Source organism: Triturus cristatus, chromosome 4_1 (genome assembly GCF_964204655.1).
Source record: "Triturus cristatus chromosome 4_1, aTriCri1.1, whole genome shotgun sequence".
NCBI lineage: Eukaryota > Metazoa > Chordata > Amphibia > Caudata > Salamandridae > Triturus > Triturus cristatus.
The window spans coordinates 426,409,312-426,428,762 of record NC_140585.1 but is presented as its reverse complement, the minus strand read 5'-3'; the positions used below and the strand labels follow the sequence as shown (position 1 = coordinate 426,428,762).

Here is a 19,451-nt window from a genome sequence, read left to right as displayed (position 1 = left end):
TTTTTATCTTGTTTTTGCTGTTTTTCCATCAACACCATCATGGATGGGATCCTTGACGGCGTTGTTGTCAGGGCTATCGATGGGGATGGAATTAACGACGGCAAAACCCTGGTGTCTGTCGATGGACAAGACATCGAAGTTGTCATCGTCGTCTTGGTGGAAGTCAACAACATTGGTGGAAGTGTCATCGTCGATTGAGGAACAGTGCCTTTGGGTGTCAACAGGTTAGGCAGATGGGTCTTCAATGAGGATGTAATCGAGCAGGCAGCTGAAGGCAGAGACAACGTGGATACAGGGTCAGCGAGCAGTTGCCGTTGATGACTGTATGGTTTCTTCGTAGAAGACTTAGATGGCCTCATTGACAGTTAGTCATCAGCGGTTTGTCAGCAGGTGGAACTGATGGTGGTTTCTTGAAGGAATGGTGCACCGGATGGGGTGATGTAGGTGGCTCAGACCTCGTTTTTTCAGGTCCTTTAGAGGATGAATACCGTTCCTTCTCCTTTAGCTGTTTTAGGAGATTTAGAAGGACTGCACCTGTAAGAACCATTGGTGGTCTTTTTTGAGGATTTTTAGGTCACTCAAAAGAAGAGTGAGAACAGGGAGACCTCTCCCTCTTATGTGACCTCTTGTAGGATGATTAAGATTCCTCATCACTGTCGTCACTAGACATTGGCTCCTTCCTTGCCTTAAGTTTCTGAAGCCATATGAGCAGCCACCCCTCATGGCTTTTAAGGTTTTATTAAAAAAGGTACAACATACCTTACAGTCTTTAGCCTTATGATCCAGATAAAGGCAATAAATGCAGTCCTTATGAGGGTCAGCTGTATGGAGCCTGTTCATAGAACAAGTAGCACATGACCTGAACAGGCTTTTCTTTTCCTTATCTGACATGGCAAAGTCGTAATGTAGGTAAACAAATACAGACCCAATATAAAGCAAGAAGTACTCTGTAGCTATCCTAAATTAATAAAAGGGTTTTGAAGTCTTGAAACACTGTAGTACAAGATAACTGTGCAGAGCTCAGTGTAGACTCCCTAGCCCAACGTGTGGTAGAAAATTTGAGGTACTGAAGCTTCTCACCAGAGTGTTCTAAAGGGCAGGGAAATCTGATAGGTTCGAACTATTGTTTGGTCTCTTTTTAAACAAGGACTATGGGATGTTGGACAATTAAGGGGTCTAGGGCCTTTTCTAGCCTATGTTTAACTTTGCATTGCTATTATAATATACCGTTAGACTCCCATCTCGACGACGGGGAATGATTCAAGCATGTGAATCTATGGAAGTTCCAACCATCAAGAGTCAAGTGCAAACGGTGTACTTGGCCCAGTTGCTCAAGATCCATAGTAGATCGGACCTCAGGCCATCAGGAGAAAAAGGCCTCAACTCCCAAAGTTGGGCCAGTAGCCGCTGGGTGACCAGGGGCAGGCCGAAAGGGATTCTGGCAGTGTATAAGCACAGCAGACACTGCATCTCATATTTTCTTTCTTTGGTTTTGCTTTTACAGTGATTTTTATAAATACATTTCTCAGGTTGGTCCTGAAGAAGTGATGATTGTTGTGAAACACATGTTGGCCTCTTTATGAATACATTTTGGACATGTATGACTTTTTGTTGCCTCGCGCATCTTTGCTTGGTTTTTTTCCCTAACTAGACTGAGGTGACGCAACACTAAGCAATCTGGAACCTAGCAGTGCATTTAGAAATTTACAGTACAGCTAGACAAGTAAACATAATTTATGGCAAATAAGATACCCAAGAGTATGAAGAAAAAAGATGATGCTCAGCAGTACTACCTGGTTTGAAAACTGGAGGTGACTGGGTCAGGCAGGTGTCAACACAAACAGCCTGCCCTCTCTTCTCCTACTTTTGCAAATATCGGCGTTGTAAGGGGGCGGGGGGGGGGGGTGATGATAGGGGTAAAATAGATCACGGATAGCTACAAGATGTTTACAAGCTATATCCTATCTTTAAGGCATGCAGGTTGTTGATGTGCAAGTGCAGTCAGCCAACTTATAATCAGAAAACATGTATGGTGTTATTTTCTAATGTGAAAACTGACCATGGTTCGGAGATTCTGACTGGAGTAAATTGAAGATAAGTGTATTTATTAAAAGGCAATCATGTGGCACCAACGAAATACAGACCAAGTGTTGCAGAGCTCCATAAGGTTGTCCGAGAGAGGTAGTGAAGGCGGACCTTTTGTAATGCCTATGGGTAGTGTCAGGGAATCCCACTAATGTATCCAGGATTACTCCAATAAAGAGAAACGCTCAAGTGGAATTAAAGAATACTTGTCTTTATTAACAGAAAGACTAGCTAGTAGGAGAGAGGGCAAATGTGCCAACAGCACACATCTGTATTCAACCTAAACACCACAGGTTTTAATACTCATGGATGTACTCATCCTATTCTTCTTGGAAGTCAATAAAGCATCCAACCCTAAGCTGATGAGAACACTGTATAGTGTAATCTTTTATTGTGTCAACTGCCATTATGGTTATGGATAGTCGTATCCCTTGTCGAGAACAATCTGCTTAAAACACAGCGGCCGCTAATGGCAGAAAGGTCTCCGGTTCTTGTGCCGTTATAAAGGCAACATTTTATTCTCAAACGTTGTGGCTGTATAGCTACCACTCCAGGAACGATCGAAAATATTGCATGGATCTCACCCTCCTGGGTCTACAATGTACAACACTGCTATAAAGTGGACAGTCTCCAAGTTATTCTTGACCACTGAGGTTGGTATCTTAGCCTCACCAACTCACTGGACAGTCCAATAAACCGATGTATAAGCAGTGCCTTCAATACTGCTCTGTGAAGGCTACTTATAATTTCCAACGAGATGGCAGTTATCATATTTAAAATTATGTGTTTAATGGGCATAGTTGTACTGCAAGAGGCTGCCAATGCGCGGCGAGTGCATACCCACAGTATCCAGACCTATCACATTGTGTCTGTTAATATGATTGACAATATCAATTTGCTACTATCCGTTAAAAATCAATGGTTTGCAGAAATTACTCAGAACTCACTCACAGCTTGGTTGAACCATAAGTTAGCAAAACTAAATTGAAATTTGTTTTATTATTAACATGGAATCTGACCACATACTGACTTATACATTGAACACTATACATTTTATTTTTAGACGGCGGAAATGTGGAAGGAGGATTAAGGGTCTACACGGTACTTTTGAAATAGACCAGATAAAGATTACAGAGTGGTGTACTGTCAAATGACTTGGCTATAAGCTCAAATAAATATTTCATATACAATCCATGTAGAGTCGCATGTTGTTTACTGCTGGCCCAACTTGCAGAATGCCTGGCAGATCAGTTTATTAGCACAAAAGGATGTTTGGGTAATTCCTCATCAAGCAGTTGATAAAATACACAGCAACTGCGGTACTGGTCCTACTGTTGTTTACTTTATGTATTGTGCAGGGGGATTTATTTTTTCAGATAAACACAACCTTCTATGGTGACTTACATTCCTTGTGTACACTTCTAGCTCAAGTTCTCAATTACATACGCACCCCATCCATGTAATTGCCATTGCTTTCCCATAACGTGACAATCACTGATTGACTTTCCCATTAGACGAGTAATGCAATGTGTAATAGTAGGACAAAAAGAAAAATACATTGCTTGATAAACTGTTACTTACAGTATCTTTGATCGTAATATAAGGATCTTCTGCATTGCTTGCATGGACTGAGAGGCCAGCTAAGCTATCACCAAGACTCACAGCTTCTAGAAGAGGAAAAGGAACATTGTGCATATGTTATCACCAAGGGCCGTATTAGAAAATAATGAGAAACACAATGTACAGTCCTCATTAAAGAAAATATTACAATGAAAGCAAGGATCTAGACACACACACTTAAAAATCCCAGCTGGTGATCTTAGTTTGCTGTTTGGGACTTTTCATGCTCAACCACATACCGACGTCAGCACAAGCCATCTTAAATGCACAATGATAGAAAATCAGGTGGTGTGCAACAGACCAGCACTGTTTGATCAGAGTTTCATGCTTAGACCTGCTCAGTTCCTAAGGGGACTGTTAAATACCACAGTGCGCTTGCTTCCTGGGTAGTATTATGGCTGCGTAGAGCAGCGTAGGCTCACTTAGGACAGAGGTTCATGTTTTCTTGCAAGATTCGGTTCTGTGCAGACATGCAGCAACTTTGGAGCTCACTGATAGAGGCATTCTGGTAGATAATATCACAACGTCCACTTCCATCGCAGACAGGTTTATTTGCTTAATTTATATGACCATGGTCAGTCTCATTCATCCATCCATCCATCCAGAAATGCTCATGTGTCTTGCCATCCATCTTTCCATCAGCCTTCAAATACGTTGATTTATTCATGCTCAGCATGCTGCAACTATAATGGTGACTAGCCCAACCTCACTGATAAGTACATGAGAAAACCAATATCAGACACACATTGTTATTTTAAAATGTCCGTGATCTGAGCATCCACCATTCATGCTCACTTTCCTAATTTTCACAATCATTTATTTGTTAATTCGTAGATCACAGATGGGCTCATTTAGCCATTCCCCTATTAGTCATCAAGCTCTCATTCATCCATCCACTTTCAGGTATGCATCGATTCATCCATCCCCACTTATCCTTTTATTGATCATCAATCACGATGGTTGACAGATGAAAATGCGGAACGAGATTTGAAAATATGGGGAGAGATGGTGAAGCAACTGGTGGAAGTAGATGAAATGAGCAAAGAGCTCCAACCGTAGGCCCCTGAGGTGGAAATGGAACCCCTTCGATGAGAGTGGGTGTGGGAACCAAGTGCAGGCCCAAAGTGGTGGAATCGCCCCTATGGGGTAGTGACTGGTGAATTGGCCGTGAATTGGGCCTATTGTATATTGTAAACTCTGATGCAGGTGATATATGGATGATGGTATGCTAGGTGAGAGCTGATCGAGACATCTCATAGTTGATGTGGATTTAAGTGTGTGTGTGTCTCGGATACTGCTTGTATTTTAAGTTTTTTGTATTCGACATGAAAAATGCTAATAAACACACAAGTTTAAATAAATCAATCACGTTGGTTGATTCTTTCATACATCTCCTCTATTTCAACAATCAATTCTAATTTATTTATCATCTATTCTCACTCGTCCATACATGCACACAACTTTCAATTATCTGTTCAGCCATCCTTTTTGATTCGTAAGCATTCAATAATTAAACATCTTCTCACGTTCATGCATTCTCACGCTATCCTTCATCAATACGTATACGGACCCATTTATATGCTCATCTATTCATCCCCTATTCCTTCATGCACCACCACATTTATCATCTAATTTCTTCTATCCTCACTCACTTACCAAGCCATCTAACCGTCCATCCTCCTACTGCCAGCAACCCATACTCATACAGTAATCCATCCACACAAAATCAACAATTATTGGTCAATCATCTTCACTTTCCACAGAAAGTGCAGAAAACAGGCTATGCCAATGCTTGTTCAGATTCAAAATCCTATAGTTTTGTGTTTCCTTATCTTTGTACGGAATCTTGAGCATCAAACTTTTTGAATGCGTCATTATTTAAATGGCGATAATTAGGAGCACATCAATTGCAACTAGAAAAAAGCCTCCTCATGCAGGAGTCAACTCAAATAGGAGGACTTTTTAAACAACGTCAAGTCTTCATAAAAAAGAAGTCTATGGCCATCTCCAAGCCAGTTTTTCCAAGCATATGGCTCTAAGGAAGCAGACTAATCTTCAGGCTGAGATAGTAACACATACTAATGGATACTGATACTTATACAATCGAAACCTAACTAGAAAGCAACCGAGTCCTGTAGGAGACATCAGGCACAGGGAGCAATTCAAGATCATGTCCACAGATGGGGGCAGAGGAAGAAAGGTCTCAGTGTGCACAACGGTCAGAGAAGTGAGACAGTTCATTATCAGTGTCAGATGCTGATGCCTGTTAAAAGTATGTATTTTGAGCTTTCTGCTGAAATGCAGTAGGGGAGGAATATACCTAATTTATGGATGGATGTTGCTCCAGATCCTGGGCGCATAGTCATTCAAACTTATCTAGTGCAAGTCCCAGACCATACTCTATTACTAACCTTCTGATGAGAAATATGGAATGTTCTTTTATCTATGTCCTTCCCAGTATGACTGCAGTGACGAGTCCTATGATGAAGTTATTAGGTTGTTCTCCCTTTACAGCTAAAACTACAACAATTACGTTTCTTACTGCTTCACGTGGACTAACTTCTAATACATCGGTATTGGCTCCTACCTTACAAGGAAGAATGAGAGGGTCACCTTTATCAAGTTCAATCGAACTAGAAACCTAAAGTAGACCATTTAACATTCTTCTACTCTATACTCAATAGCAATTAAGCAAGTTCTAGCCAGCTGGATTATGGGCAAATGGGAAATTTCACTTGGTCTGCACACATTTTAGACTGAATTCTGATAACTGCTGGCACCGACCTCTGTTTTTCTACAGGATGCTAATGTGTCATTTCTATTCTAGCCTCAGGTGTCTACTGAGGAAATGCACTACATGCGACACTCGGGTTTACTTTGAAGGCAGTGGAAATTCCACCCTGGACTAAAAAAAGGATTTTGCAGACCACAAGGCTTACTATAAAACTATGATTCATTTTCTCTTTCTATGATTATTTTGAAGAGAGCAGTTCGTACCCACTGTCAAACGTCATGGTGTCATAAGTGTCTCTGCTCATTTGGTATGCCTGCTCGTGGGACAGTAACTTCAGTTTAATGTCATATATTTTACCTTTGTAATATTGGAATCCTAGAGTCCCTTAATGTGAGCAGCCATTTGGTGCTGCTCAGTCATTAGTGGGGTGAAATGGATCAAGTGGTAGATTTACGGGTCTCCTCTTTCCATTTCAAGACCCAGGTCACTATATTACTTTTTGTTGATTTATTATTTTTAACCTCAAATAATGTTTAATGACAATTTGATGATATAAAAAATCCTTTAACAATAAAAAATAAACACAACGGCTGGCAAGACCACCCAGATATCAATAGGGTTTTGTAATGAAAATCCAATACGATTAGGCATGTTTGATATTACCTGTGTCTTCTTGTTCATCATACTTGTCCAAATCATATTCTGCCAAATCATCATCATCAGACTTTAAACGGGCTTCCTCCTGCCCAGCAGTCACTGTTGGATTCGACACCTCACTGCCCTCCATTTCATCCTGTGCCTCTCGGACAGATTCTCCTTCTTCATCCTCATCTTCATCAAAATTACCTGCACTACAAACATAGCAGAAGGGGATAAATTGGGATAATGGGTGCATCAATGTTTAATCTTCAATTTGAATAATCTTGCATGAATCTGTTTATGTTGCATGCTGCTCCAGATAAAGCTGAACCTCACTAAAATATTGGTGCACGTCCTCATGAAAAAGGACTTTAGTTGGCTATTCACCACGGGCAGAGCCATTTCAATAAATGCATATTTCATAAGAAATGTGAAACAGTTTGTACACAGAGCAGACAAAGCTTAGCGTTTTATGTAACTATGTGGTCAGAAATCTGATTCCCTCTAACAGTTATTTCGATGTAGTAAGAACTGAAAGCCGTCATTGTGTGCAGACATGGAGACTTCATCACACAGCTCGTCAATCAATCTACTCTCATTCTCAACAAGGCCTCACAAAATTCAGTTTATTCATTTACTTAGAGAAATAAGCTTTGATTCAGACAGTGAATGTGATGAAGTTGTCTTACACATCATCGCTGGTGAGAATGAGGGCCTAATGGAGGAGGTCTTATTGGAAGGAATGCCTGTGAAGATGTTATTTGATTCTGGGGCTCAGCTCACCTTAAGACTCAAGAGTTTCTGTGATTCCAAATTAAGAAACAAGGTGAAATTGTTAAAACCTGAGATGAAGCTGAAAGGATAGTGGGGAAACCCATTTAGTTGTTAGGATATTTTCTTGGTTGCCTGGAGTTTTTGGGTAGATTTACGGCTGGAAAAATGTTCATCTCTATAAAAGGGAGTTTCTAATATGAATTGGTTCCATCCGAGAGATTTGAAGGTATATTTAGAACCCAATGAATCTCTTTCCGTAAGGTTTAAGGAGATTGTTGATGATGATGTGAGTAAAGTAAAAGGAAACGTGGATGTGGCTCTGCTGGTGAGAGATAGGCAAAGGATTTTCCCAAGGTGTTTCAAAAAGACCTGGGTTTCTTAAAAAACTATGCGCATCTCATAAAACTCAAACCAAACTCAGTACCAAAAGCATGCAAAATCAGTAATGTACCGGTAACGATGAAGGAGGACATGACTAAAGAATTAAACAAACTAAAACTTAGCGTATCATGCAAGAAATCGAAGCATCTGAAAGGTTGGCTCCAGTGGTGATGGTACACAAGTTTAGTGGTGGAGCAAGGTTATGTGTGGACCACAGAGAGTTACATAAAAGAGCAATAGTAGATCATTATCCTCTTCCCAACATTTAGGAGATGTTGTGTTCGCTGGGGGGTGCCAAGTATTTCTACGCACTAGACTTACCTCAGCATATCATCAGATGAAGTTACGTCCTTTATTGCAGGACTTGATATCATTTGTAACACCATTTGGCCCTTTGAAATTTGTAATGATGCCTATTGGCTTGATATCAGCGGCATCTGTATTCTAAATGTCAATAGAAAGTGTGTTGAAAGGGTTACACAGTGTCAAGATCTATCAAGATGACATATTAGTATACGGAAACACTGCTGAGAAACATGATGCGAGGGTGCGAGCTGCATTGCAAAGAATTGAATCTAATGGTTTAACTCTGAAAATGGAAAAGTGTGAATTCAATGAACACAAGATCTAGTATTTGGGACATTTAGTCTCAGGGAAAGGCATACAACCGAAACATGATCTAGTGGGCGCCATTAATAATATGTCTAGTCCCTCTAATAAAGAAGAACCTATTACATTTCTGGGCATGGCAGAATACTATAGCATGTTTGTTTTGAACTTTGCTAAGAAAAGAGAAAACATGAAGGATCTATTAAAAAAAGGAAAGAAGTTTGTGTGGAGTAAGAGGTGCGAAAGAGAGTATATTTGATCTGAAACCATGTTTGCGAAAGACCCCATGTCTAAGCAGTTAGGAACCAGGTCAAAGGACCATCTTGATGACAGACGACAGTTCAAAAGGTCTTGGTGGTGTATTGGTGCAAGAAATTAATGGCCAAGAGAGGTCCAGACTATTTATTTTTAGAGCACTGAAGGGAACAGAGTTGAGACTCCATATAACTGAAAAGGAGGCTTTGCAATACGTTCGGTCATGAAAAAAACGGAGATTTCTATAGGGAAGACATTTTGAAATTAAACAGATCACAAGCTGTTAAGGGAGATCTTTACGAACAAAGGGATTAACAGTGTCTCCACAAGAGTTTGCAAATGGGTAGTTGCACTACAAGAATTTGACTTTGATATTGTGTATGTTCCGGGTCTTAAGAACTCAATTGCGGATTGTTTTTCCGGGCTGTGTTGTGATAAGGAAGAGACATTGCCATGTGACAGTTATGTCCGAGATGATGCTCTGTAGATCGGAAGGTGTGCGCGATCACAAATGGTGTTATACAGGAGAAAGAATGATTGGAAGAGATACAAACAGTTTCCATTTTACAAGAGGTAAGGTGTATGGTAAAAGAGCGCTGGTGCAAAATAGGTGATTGTGAGGAAGAAATCAAAGTGTTTTGGGGTGTGAAAGAGGAGTTGAGTGTCAAAGAAGGGTTTTCGTTGAGGGGTAGCAGGCTTGTGGCTCCCAGAGGTTTAAGGGAACGAATAATTGAGAAAGCACATGAGAAAATAGGGTATCTCAATGTCGAAGAAAGAGTGCAAAAAGTTTATTGGTGACCGGGAATGGACCTTATGGTGAAAAGAAGAGTGAGCGAATGCTGTCAGTGTGTGAACAGGGATAAGGTCCTAAAGTACCACACGCAACCCATGGCCTTAAATAGATTGCCGTGGGACCTTGGAAAGAGACGTCAGACATAGTGAAGCCTATCAAAATACTGTGTGTGGCTCGTTATATCCAGAGTTGCCATCAATATGTATTCTAGATGGCCAGAAGTAAAAATAGTAAATTCAATGGAAACAGAGATAGAATCTTATTTCTAGAATAAATGTTTGAGAGAGAGGGCTATCCACCTTCGCTACTTACTCAGAATGGAGTTGTTATCCTGAAGGCAAATGGAGGACGTTTTGTTACAGAAGGGCATAACTCAAACAAAGTCAGCTCTCTATCATCCCAAAGCTAATGGAGAGATAGAGAGATCTAACAAAGATTGAAAAGAAACTATTCATCTAGCGGATGTGTGTGGCAAGTGTTGGACGTAAGAGGTAAAGGCAAAGGTGAAGGTTTATAGATTAATGCCTCACTCCACAACTGGAAGATCTCCATTTGAATTATTTACAGGTAGGAAACTAAATTGCTCAGTCTGCCCTAGTTGGGTTAATAAAAAGAGAGGTTTGTCAGGTCAACAGATGGATGAGGAAGTTGCTGACAACAAGATATTGAAAAGAAAGTGTGAGTTTGATGATCGGAAGAAAGTTAAGGAAACCAGGATGAATGTGGCAGATTGGGTTTACATCAAATGTCCTGGGACAAGATCAGGTAATTTCAAGTTCAGTGGAATAATGAGAGTGGTGAAATTATTTAAATATGCGATCAAGATGGAAGACAACAAGATCTGGAACCAAAATAGGGTTCCAAGACCTTCACACCCATGTGAGGTAACTGAAAATGCAGATTCCTCTATGATACATGGGGAAAATAAGGATACTGTTCCTCAGTCTTTGTATAAGAATGGTCATGATATAGTAAAGAAGCCTACCTACTTGAAGGATTATGTCACATAATTTGTAAGACTTGCCAATGTTATGTCTGTTTTGCTCATAGTTCATATGATATATTTGACTTTACCTTGTGAATAGTTTTCAGTTTTTTTGTTTGTTGGGAAGTTTTTTTGTTTGTTGGGAAGGTGGTGTGTGGTATCTAGGTGATGGCGTTGATGGCATCCCTATGATGTCAGGGGAGGAATGTAGATGACATCCTTATGTTGCAAGGGTGGAATGTTGAGAGGGCGTGGAGAACTTTGACGAAAGGAGAGAGACATTTAATCTAGATGGATGGTTGAGGTGGTTGTACTTGATATATTATTCAATAAATCTGCTCCTTGGACTTAACCTTGCCGGTGTCCTCAACTTCACAGTTGCTTTCAGCTAAATGTTGATTCTCACCCAACACAGGGCTCTGAATGAAAGGTGCCCCCTTAAGAGAGGCTACGTAAAAGGAGGACTTATAAGCCCTTGTCACTTAGCGAGGGGTGGTGGGGAGAGAGAAACCCTATGTCAGGAATATGCTGTTCGTAGGGTCAAAATACTGAGAGCCATTAAGTCTGCAGCAGGTATTCGGAGTTTATTACACATCTCAGTAAGATGACTCAGTCTTTTGATACTCTTAAGAAATAAGGCATTGATGATTTAGATTTACTAACAAAGGATTTACCTCAAAAGGTGGAATTTTTCAGCAAACATGCATGAAATTCTGTTTGTATGTATGTATGTTATTTCTATAGTGCAAACCTATCCAAAATGCAGCGAAGGGCTGTAAATAGTCAGAGGTAAGAATAAAGTCAGTAAGTAATAGGAGAGGATGCAGAGTTGTGGACGGTTAATGTATTTTGATGTAGCGTTCTTTAAAGAGATGAGGCTTCAACTCTTTCCAAAGTGAAGCAGCGCTGAGCTAATCCTGGACACAAGGTTGTTGTTACAGATCCTGGGTGTAGAAATGGAAAAATGCTGTTGTCTTGCTTTTTAGGTCAAAGAATACCTGAAAAATACAGCTCTCTGGTTTGTTAACGACATCTAGAGAATCTTTGGAGCGCTTCCTTGGGAATGCATTTAGCCCATTGCTTACCACCGGCTTGGTAATTTGTAACTCACATTTGCTTGCTATCTATTTCCTGGCTTTATTTGTTTTAGGCTATCCAATTTGGGTTCGTCCCCTTTGTCATCCAAACCCTATTTACAATATCCTTCCACTAGTGCTCGATGTCTGTAAATAGGCCTTTAAATCTTGTTCCTATCTTGTCACATTTACTGTACATTCAAATGCAGAGGTCAACGTCAGACTCTGTCTTTTGCGAAGACTCTTAGTGTTCATTTTTCTTACTCTGACTTCAAAGTGAGAGGATTTATGTGACAATCATTTTGGCTGCTGGGGATGTGCTGGACGGAGGACTAAAGATGTTATTTTTTTCGAGCACACAACTACATTTAAATGCCTGTAAATGAACTGTGCAGATATTTTAGAATATATAAGAATTGGTGAAGCACATTTTTGGGTACTTCTGAAGTGTTGTGGAAACAAATATTTTAATATGATAAATAAGAATCAATACAATAGTTAATGATATTTCCACACATTATAGTTTGTGCATTGTATATTTTTATCAGTAAATCTTTGTTTGTGCAAATGTATTGGTCATTTAAATTGAAGATGTGTTGTCTGTAATATCAGTGCGCTACCACACCATGCATACTCTACTCCACTCCACGCCACTGCACTCTACTCGGTACCACTCCACACTTCATTACTGTACTGTACTGTACTTTGCACCACTCCACCCCACGCCACGCCACTTCACTCTGCACCTCTCTACTCTTCTCTGAACCCCTCTACTCTACGCCAATGCACTCTACCCCACTCGACTCTAAAACACTGTACTCTATGTCACTGCACTTTACACCACTCCAGTCTAGGCCACTCTGGTCTTCTCTTCACCACTCTACGCCATAACACTCAGCACATTCCAAGCAGCACAAAGCAATCAGCTACCACTCTTCTGCTGATTTATTGATTACAGCGCGGATTTAGACAAGGTGGACAGGCCGACGCTGTTGTGGAATCTGTCACTTTGAGGTATTTCCCCCAAACTTTTAAGGAAGATAACCTCCCTCTATTCTGAAATATGGGTCCGTGTGAGAACCGGCCCTCACACAATCACCCCTAAAATTACCCCGCAAGGGGGTTTGAAGCAAGGTTGTGTGCTCGCTCCTCTACTCAAATTCACACACAGCAGATCTGGGGAAATCACTAGCAAACAGCAGCCTTGTTCTCCCTCGATTAGGCCACACGTATATCCATATTTTACAATATGCTGATGACAGTAAACATGGACCACAAAAAAGTAGGCCTACATCGAGCAGTGACCAGCCTTCCTAAATATAAAAAGAGGAACTTTCTTACAAGAATAAGGAATTCCTTTCATGCAGCGTGGGGCCTAAGACTATCCCCACAGCAGTGAAATACAACTACTTGAGGGTATGGTTCACTGAGTCCGCTCAATCCTTGGCCCACAAAAGCTCGCTCCAAAAGAAGTCAATAGCCATTATTTACAGCTTAGCCAGCCTCAATAAGAAACTAAACTGTCCCTCTGCTGCATCAATAATCCAAGTTATTTAGGCCTCTCTTCTCCCAGGGCTACAATATGGCCACCAGGCTTTTCCCAGTGCCTAATCTGGTTGCTTTGCGATCGCACAGTGCTCTGGATACAAGAGAATCTTCCAGCTGCCCAGGCACCTCCGCAGATCAAGAACCCGCATGAAGGTGGCCTGTTTAATCAAACCCTAACTTGTGAGCCTGACCTTGTGAAATATTATTAACGCACACTAAAAGCGCCATAGAATTCCCTTAAGGCCTGTCTCAGAGTCATTTTTGAGAATCCAGGGAGCCCATGGAACAGGCTGCTTCCAAGGGCATTTGACTCTTTCCAAATTGAACCAGCAGTGCTTACTCTTGACTCCATCACCTTTTTGACGTGGAAAAATGTAATCAACAGGCATCTGTGGCTAGCTTCATTTCAGCAAGACTGCTTTTCTAAGGTCCTCAGAGATTTTACACCCTTTAAATTCATCAAACCTGGTCGGGAGACCCCAGCGCTACCTTTCAGTCTCCCTTAACAGCAGGGTGTGCAGTGGCATTATGAATATGCATTTGCTCAGACTACCAACATTAGATTTCAACCCGGCATGGGCCAACCCAGACGAAGAAGGGGCCTGCAGCTTATATAACTTCAAGCGGGATTCATGACTGCACGGCTGTGCTGCTGCCCCACCCTTGTTGACGCAAGGAGGGCTATACTAAAACCAACATTTCTGTTGAAGGGCGTCTGCACTTGTGTGGGGGCATCTTCCGTATTCTTTTCCCAATATGATGTAACTTCTTTATCAAGGTGCGGGAAATTCGTCAAAGTTCTCAGAGAGTTCTTTCAACGCTGTTCCGGGTCCTGCCAACCCTTGCATAATGTTCAAAAACTCATAACAGACTAGTATTCCAAGAACCCTGGAATCATTACGCCCGGCTCATTGGGGCCTCTCTAAATGTAAATCGTTTAATTATGCCTCTATTTTAGTCCATCATTTATCACAATTGCACTTTTTTACTCTGCTCGAGTTTACACTTGTTGATTTTTGCCCTTTTACAAACAATAGTTTGATCCTCTGGGACTCCGCATTGTAATTCAACCTGTTTAGAATCAATACACAAGCGTTACAACATTTCCCACCCCCCCTGTGAATTTAATGGCTGCTCATACCACTGTTGTACATGAAAAAATAGTTCTAGTTTTACTAATATAACGAGCTCAAAGGGCATCTAATTAATGGACTTGAGTTTTTCACACATCAGCACTTTATAATGTAAATTATCTGAATAATTAGTTTTTTTTAATGAAGTATCTTAGTTTTAGATAGCTCTTGTTTTCGATCGAGATGAAATCTAAATGGTGGAAGAGTTCAAGCACTCGCACTTTAAATGCGTACAACCAGGATATTTATTGAATAGATTTTAGTACTAAAAATGTTCTCACTTTTAATGATGTGTGCACAAGTTAAACATTAAGCTTTGATTTCATGTAATGGTTTTAATGATCTAAATCAGGATTAATAAACATTGACACTGAAGCATTGACATTGGCCATTCCACTCTATGCCACTCACTCTGCCCGTGAACTCTATGCAAATCCACTCTACGCCACTCCATTCTATGCCACTCCACACAGGAGCACTGCACTCAATGCTGCACCATTGTACTCAATGCCACTGCACTCTACCCTGCACAATTCCACTCTACCGCACACCACTCCACTTCACTGTACTCTGAAACAATCTACTCTGCCTCACTCCACTACACGCCACTCCACTCAATGCTATTGCGCTTTACTCTAACCACTGAACTCGATGCCAATGCACTTTACACCACTTTAATCAAAACCAACACACTCTACGCCAATCTAGTCTGCGCCACTGCACTCTACTCTGCAACCCTCTAATCTACACCATTGAACTCTACACTATTGTACTCTACGTCACTACACTATATGCCACTCTATTCTACTCTACACCGCTGTACTCTATGCCAATGCTCTCTACGCCACTCTACTCTGCAACACTGCACTCTTTGCCGCTATACTCTAAACCAGTACAGGCCACTCCACTCTCCTCTTCACCACACCACTTTACAACACTTCACTCTATGCTACTCTACTCTGCAACACTGCACTCTGTGCAAATGCACTCTACTCTGTACCACTCCATTCCAGTGCACTCAACGCCACTACTCTATGCAGCTGCGCTCTACACCACTACACTCTATGCCAACTACTCTACACCACTGCACTCTATGCCACTATACAACACTCTACGCCACTACATGCTACACCACTGCACTCTAAATCATTACAATCTATGCCATTCTATTCTACTCTGCACCACTGTACTCTACTTCATTGCTCTTTACACCACTGCACTCTACGACACTGTACTCTGCGAATCTGCACTCTCCGTCACTGAACTCTACACCACTCTACTCTGCACCACTGCACTCTATGCCACTGCATTCTACTCTGCACCAATGAACTCTATGTCACTATATTGTACTCTATGCCAATGCACTCTACGCCACTCTGCTTTGATTCACTGCAATCACTCTACTCACTGCACTCTACGCCAATCTACTTTAACTCTCTTCAGTCTATCCTGCATAACTCCACTCTTTCCTGCACCACTACACTCTTCCCTGCATTCAAAGTGTTATTGTCTTCTCGCAAAATCAATAAAATTGATTATCAAAAAAAGAAGTGTCAGCCAGCTCTGCAGGGAAATATGGCTTTAAAGGCTGAGCACTGAAGGATTCTACGGGAAGTGGCACATGTGAGAGATGTAGCAGGCTTGGTATTGTCAATGTGGTGTTGGTTTTTCTGTATTTTTTTTCACTGAAGAAGAAGTTGAAGGCATTGTAGTTTTTTGTAGAGTTAGGATTAGGTTGGTTCAGTTCTTGATTCTCTTAAAAAGAGTTCTACTAGTGTTGGTGGCCTCTTAAATGGAGATGGTACAGTACTTTGCTTTGGCTGATGTGATGAGCTGTCTGAGTTGCATGGAGGGATTTCAGTATTAATAGGTTTTCAGGAGTTCTGTTTTTCTTTCATTTCCTTTCCTGACAATCAGGAAAAGGTATGAGGCATCAGCAGCTCAACTGAAGCTTTTACGGAGGGTTTTTAGAGGGGGGTGTATATGTGTCCGTTTTTAGGTTGAGCGTAACGCAGCGCGCAAGCGCTGCTTAGGAGATGACCTCTTGGAATCACTCGGGACTTTTTCGGAAACTCATGCATGTACTGCACTGTTTCCAATGAGCACTCGAGCATGTATGCGCCATCTGTTTCCAATTATCATGACCGCGCTTGTTTACATTTGCCTGTCTCGCGGTCGCATTAATTGGAAACAGATGGCGGTGGGCTCTGCAATGCCCGCCTGCTCTCTCTTAACATCAAAGCTTTGTGTTTGTCTACTTGGATAAGCCAGGCGTTTCCTGCTCTTTTTAAGCAGACTTGGCTGCCTCAAGTCAGCCTCTAGCAAGCAGATTGTACAACCACGAATGCTTTCCAAAGATGAAAAACAATCAACCGTGAAGAAATTTTCCACAAAAACAATTTCTTTTAGCTGTAAATAAGAACTTACATACAATAAATAACTTCTCGGTCAAGCTTAACAGAAAAATCCCCGTTTGCTGCCGTGCTCACTCGCCCCCACTGACACATATGAAACGCGCACAGTCCCCTAGTGTCTGGCACGAGGCGGCTTTCTTCCTTCGCGGATCAAGCGGTGGCACATTTATTTCTTGGAAGCACCTGCCGAGCAGGCGGCGCTCACCTGCCCTTTGTGACGGCGTGCACTTAGAAAAGCGCGATTACCAAGGGCGCGTGACGCGCGCTGCCCTTGTTAAGATATGTTCTGTTGCTCTTTTTAACGCGTGGACTTGCCCTTGGAGCCCTCAAAGTTGAAGGCAGCTGTAACTGGCTACAGGCGCCGCTCGGGATCCGGAGGATACCGCCCACGTGTCAAGGACAGATGCAAATCAAAAGGTGTCTGGGGAAGGCAGGGTTACATCACCGAGATATTGTTTAAACTTAGCTTGGGGAGGGGAGGCGGTTCAATTGTGGTGTACAGCACGTTTTTTATGTTCACTTTTCGGAGGGAGAAGCCGAGCAGTAAAGCATGGGCTTGTATTTTGAGGATAGCAGCTTGTTGAGAAGAACAGCTCCATCCCCACTCGGGTCATCCATTGTCCCAGCTCAAAGATTCCTGGCATTCCCGGGCTGCGGAGAGCCGCATTAAGACCGGAAGAGAACGGCTTCTTGTGGCAGGACTCCCTTTCCTTCTGTTTATAGTGGTGCTACAGCCCCATAGTGGGCTGGGCCTGGAGCTTTGCAAGCAGTTCCCTCTCTGGAAAGACGCCCCATCCCCTCTATCCGTCCCCGTGCACCTCTAGGTCCATGCTATCCCAAGTGAACCACAATCATTTGCTGAATATAATTACCCTGATTCTTAGGGTTATTGGGTAGACTCCGTAAGTTGTTACCATTCACGAGGAGTTAAGCAGTATTAGTGCGGTGGTGACAGCATACCTTGCGTTGATCAGTAGGAGTGAACAGGTCCTTTTTAATCTGTGTTACTGGAGAGAGGCCTACAGGCTCACTCATTTTTTAAAGTTCAGGTGCTGTGCGCTTAACTCACCCTTGGCCTATATCAGTTAGTTGTGAAGTGCTGTGGAGTGCAGGAGTGGTGACTGCTGCACTGGTTGTATGTGGTGTGCCTGGGAAGGATACAGTACAGGGATAGAGCAGTGTTGTGCAGTGCGTGCATGGTGAGTGCATGTACTGGGTGTATGTGTAACTGCAAGGAGTCCAGTATGTGAAAAATGCAGTGCTGTACAGTGAGCACATGTACTGGGTGTATGTGTATCCTGCGAGGAGTACTGTACATGGAGGGTATATTGTTGTGCAGAGCACGCATGGTGAATGTGTACACTTGTTGCGGTGTGCCTGAAAGTAGCACAATACAGAAAGGCTAAGGTACTGAGCAGTGCATGCAGAATGAATGTGCGTGCTGAGTGTATGTGTGCCTGTGGTGGCACAATACATGAGAGTTGAGTGCTGGACAGGTTGTGTGATGAATAAATACACTGACTGCAAGTGTGCTTGTAATGGTACATTACATGGAGGACCCTGAGTTCCATTTTTTGAGGCCGAGGCCTGCCTTGTGATGAAAAGGAGGTAGAGGAATTGCCCAAGACAGATTTTTGTATTGCTGCAGTCTGGATTTCTGGGTGGGACACACTGGAGGAGGGAGAGTGAGGCGCCCCCTGCACACGTCAGAGGGTTCTCTTTAATTCAGTGAAAGATCACAAGGAAAGGGCCTAGACAAATCTCAAGAAGAAGTGTCTGATAAGGGAATCGTAAAGAGTGGGACTAGGAGCCTGAGATTAAGCTGTTGATGCACATATCACTGTGGCTGACATCCTGTTTTGAACTTTAGTCATTCCCATGGCCTGTGTTGTTGGATTATCATTTCAGAGCCTCTCCTGCTATGACAGATGGCATTTCAAGAGGAAGAGGGAGAGGAGTAGTAAGTAATTCAAAAGAAGCAGAACCCCAGCATAAAACTTCAAAGATCTAGACCCTAATTCAAACTTGGTGTCTGGAAATGAACTATAAGAACCAGAGGTTGGAACCCTCAAAATTGTCATCTGCCAACATGCCATATGGGCTGTGTGAGATGGGGAAGCTCTTTAAAACCACTGCCTGTGACCAAGAATAGGGGCCGATGCTCACTAGTCATCTTACTGGGTAGGGGGAGATCACCCAAGGAAACCAAAACCACCTGCTCTGGAGCTTGGAGCACAAGCACCTGCCTGCTTGCCAAGACCAGTGTGCCCTGTGAGGAAGAGGAAATCGCTGGTGGAAGCGTGGTCCAGTGAAGAGCACTATGGAGTGGACTCCTGGTGCGAGTTGTGAGCAGGTGGCTGCTGCACTGATCATGTTGTTGCCTATGTGCAGGACTGAGTAGGTGA

At 42.2% G+C, this 19,451-nt stretch overlaps 1 protein-coding gene across 1 annotated transcript in view; it reads right to left on the bottom strand.

Moving 5' to 3' along the window:
* The window catches only part of PWP1 (PWP1 homolog, endonuclein), a 312,398-nt gene that overhangs the window by 232,674 nt on the left and 60,273 nt on the right, over positions 1 to 19,451 (bottom strand). The window contains exons 3-4 of the mRNA XM_085652559.1: positions 7,103 to 7,290; positions 3,667 to 3,752 (exon numbers count right to left, since the gene is read on the bottom strand). Of these exons, the coding sequence (XP_085508685.1) occupies positions 3,667 to 3,752; positions 7,103 to 7,290 (274 nt within the window). The remainder of the gene's footprint in view (positions 1 to 3,666; positions 3,753 to 7,102; positions 7,291 to 19,451) is intronic.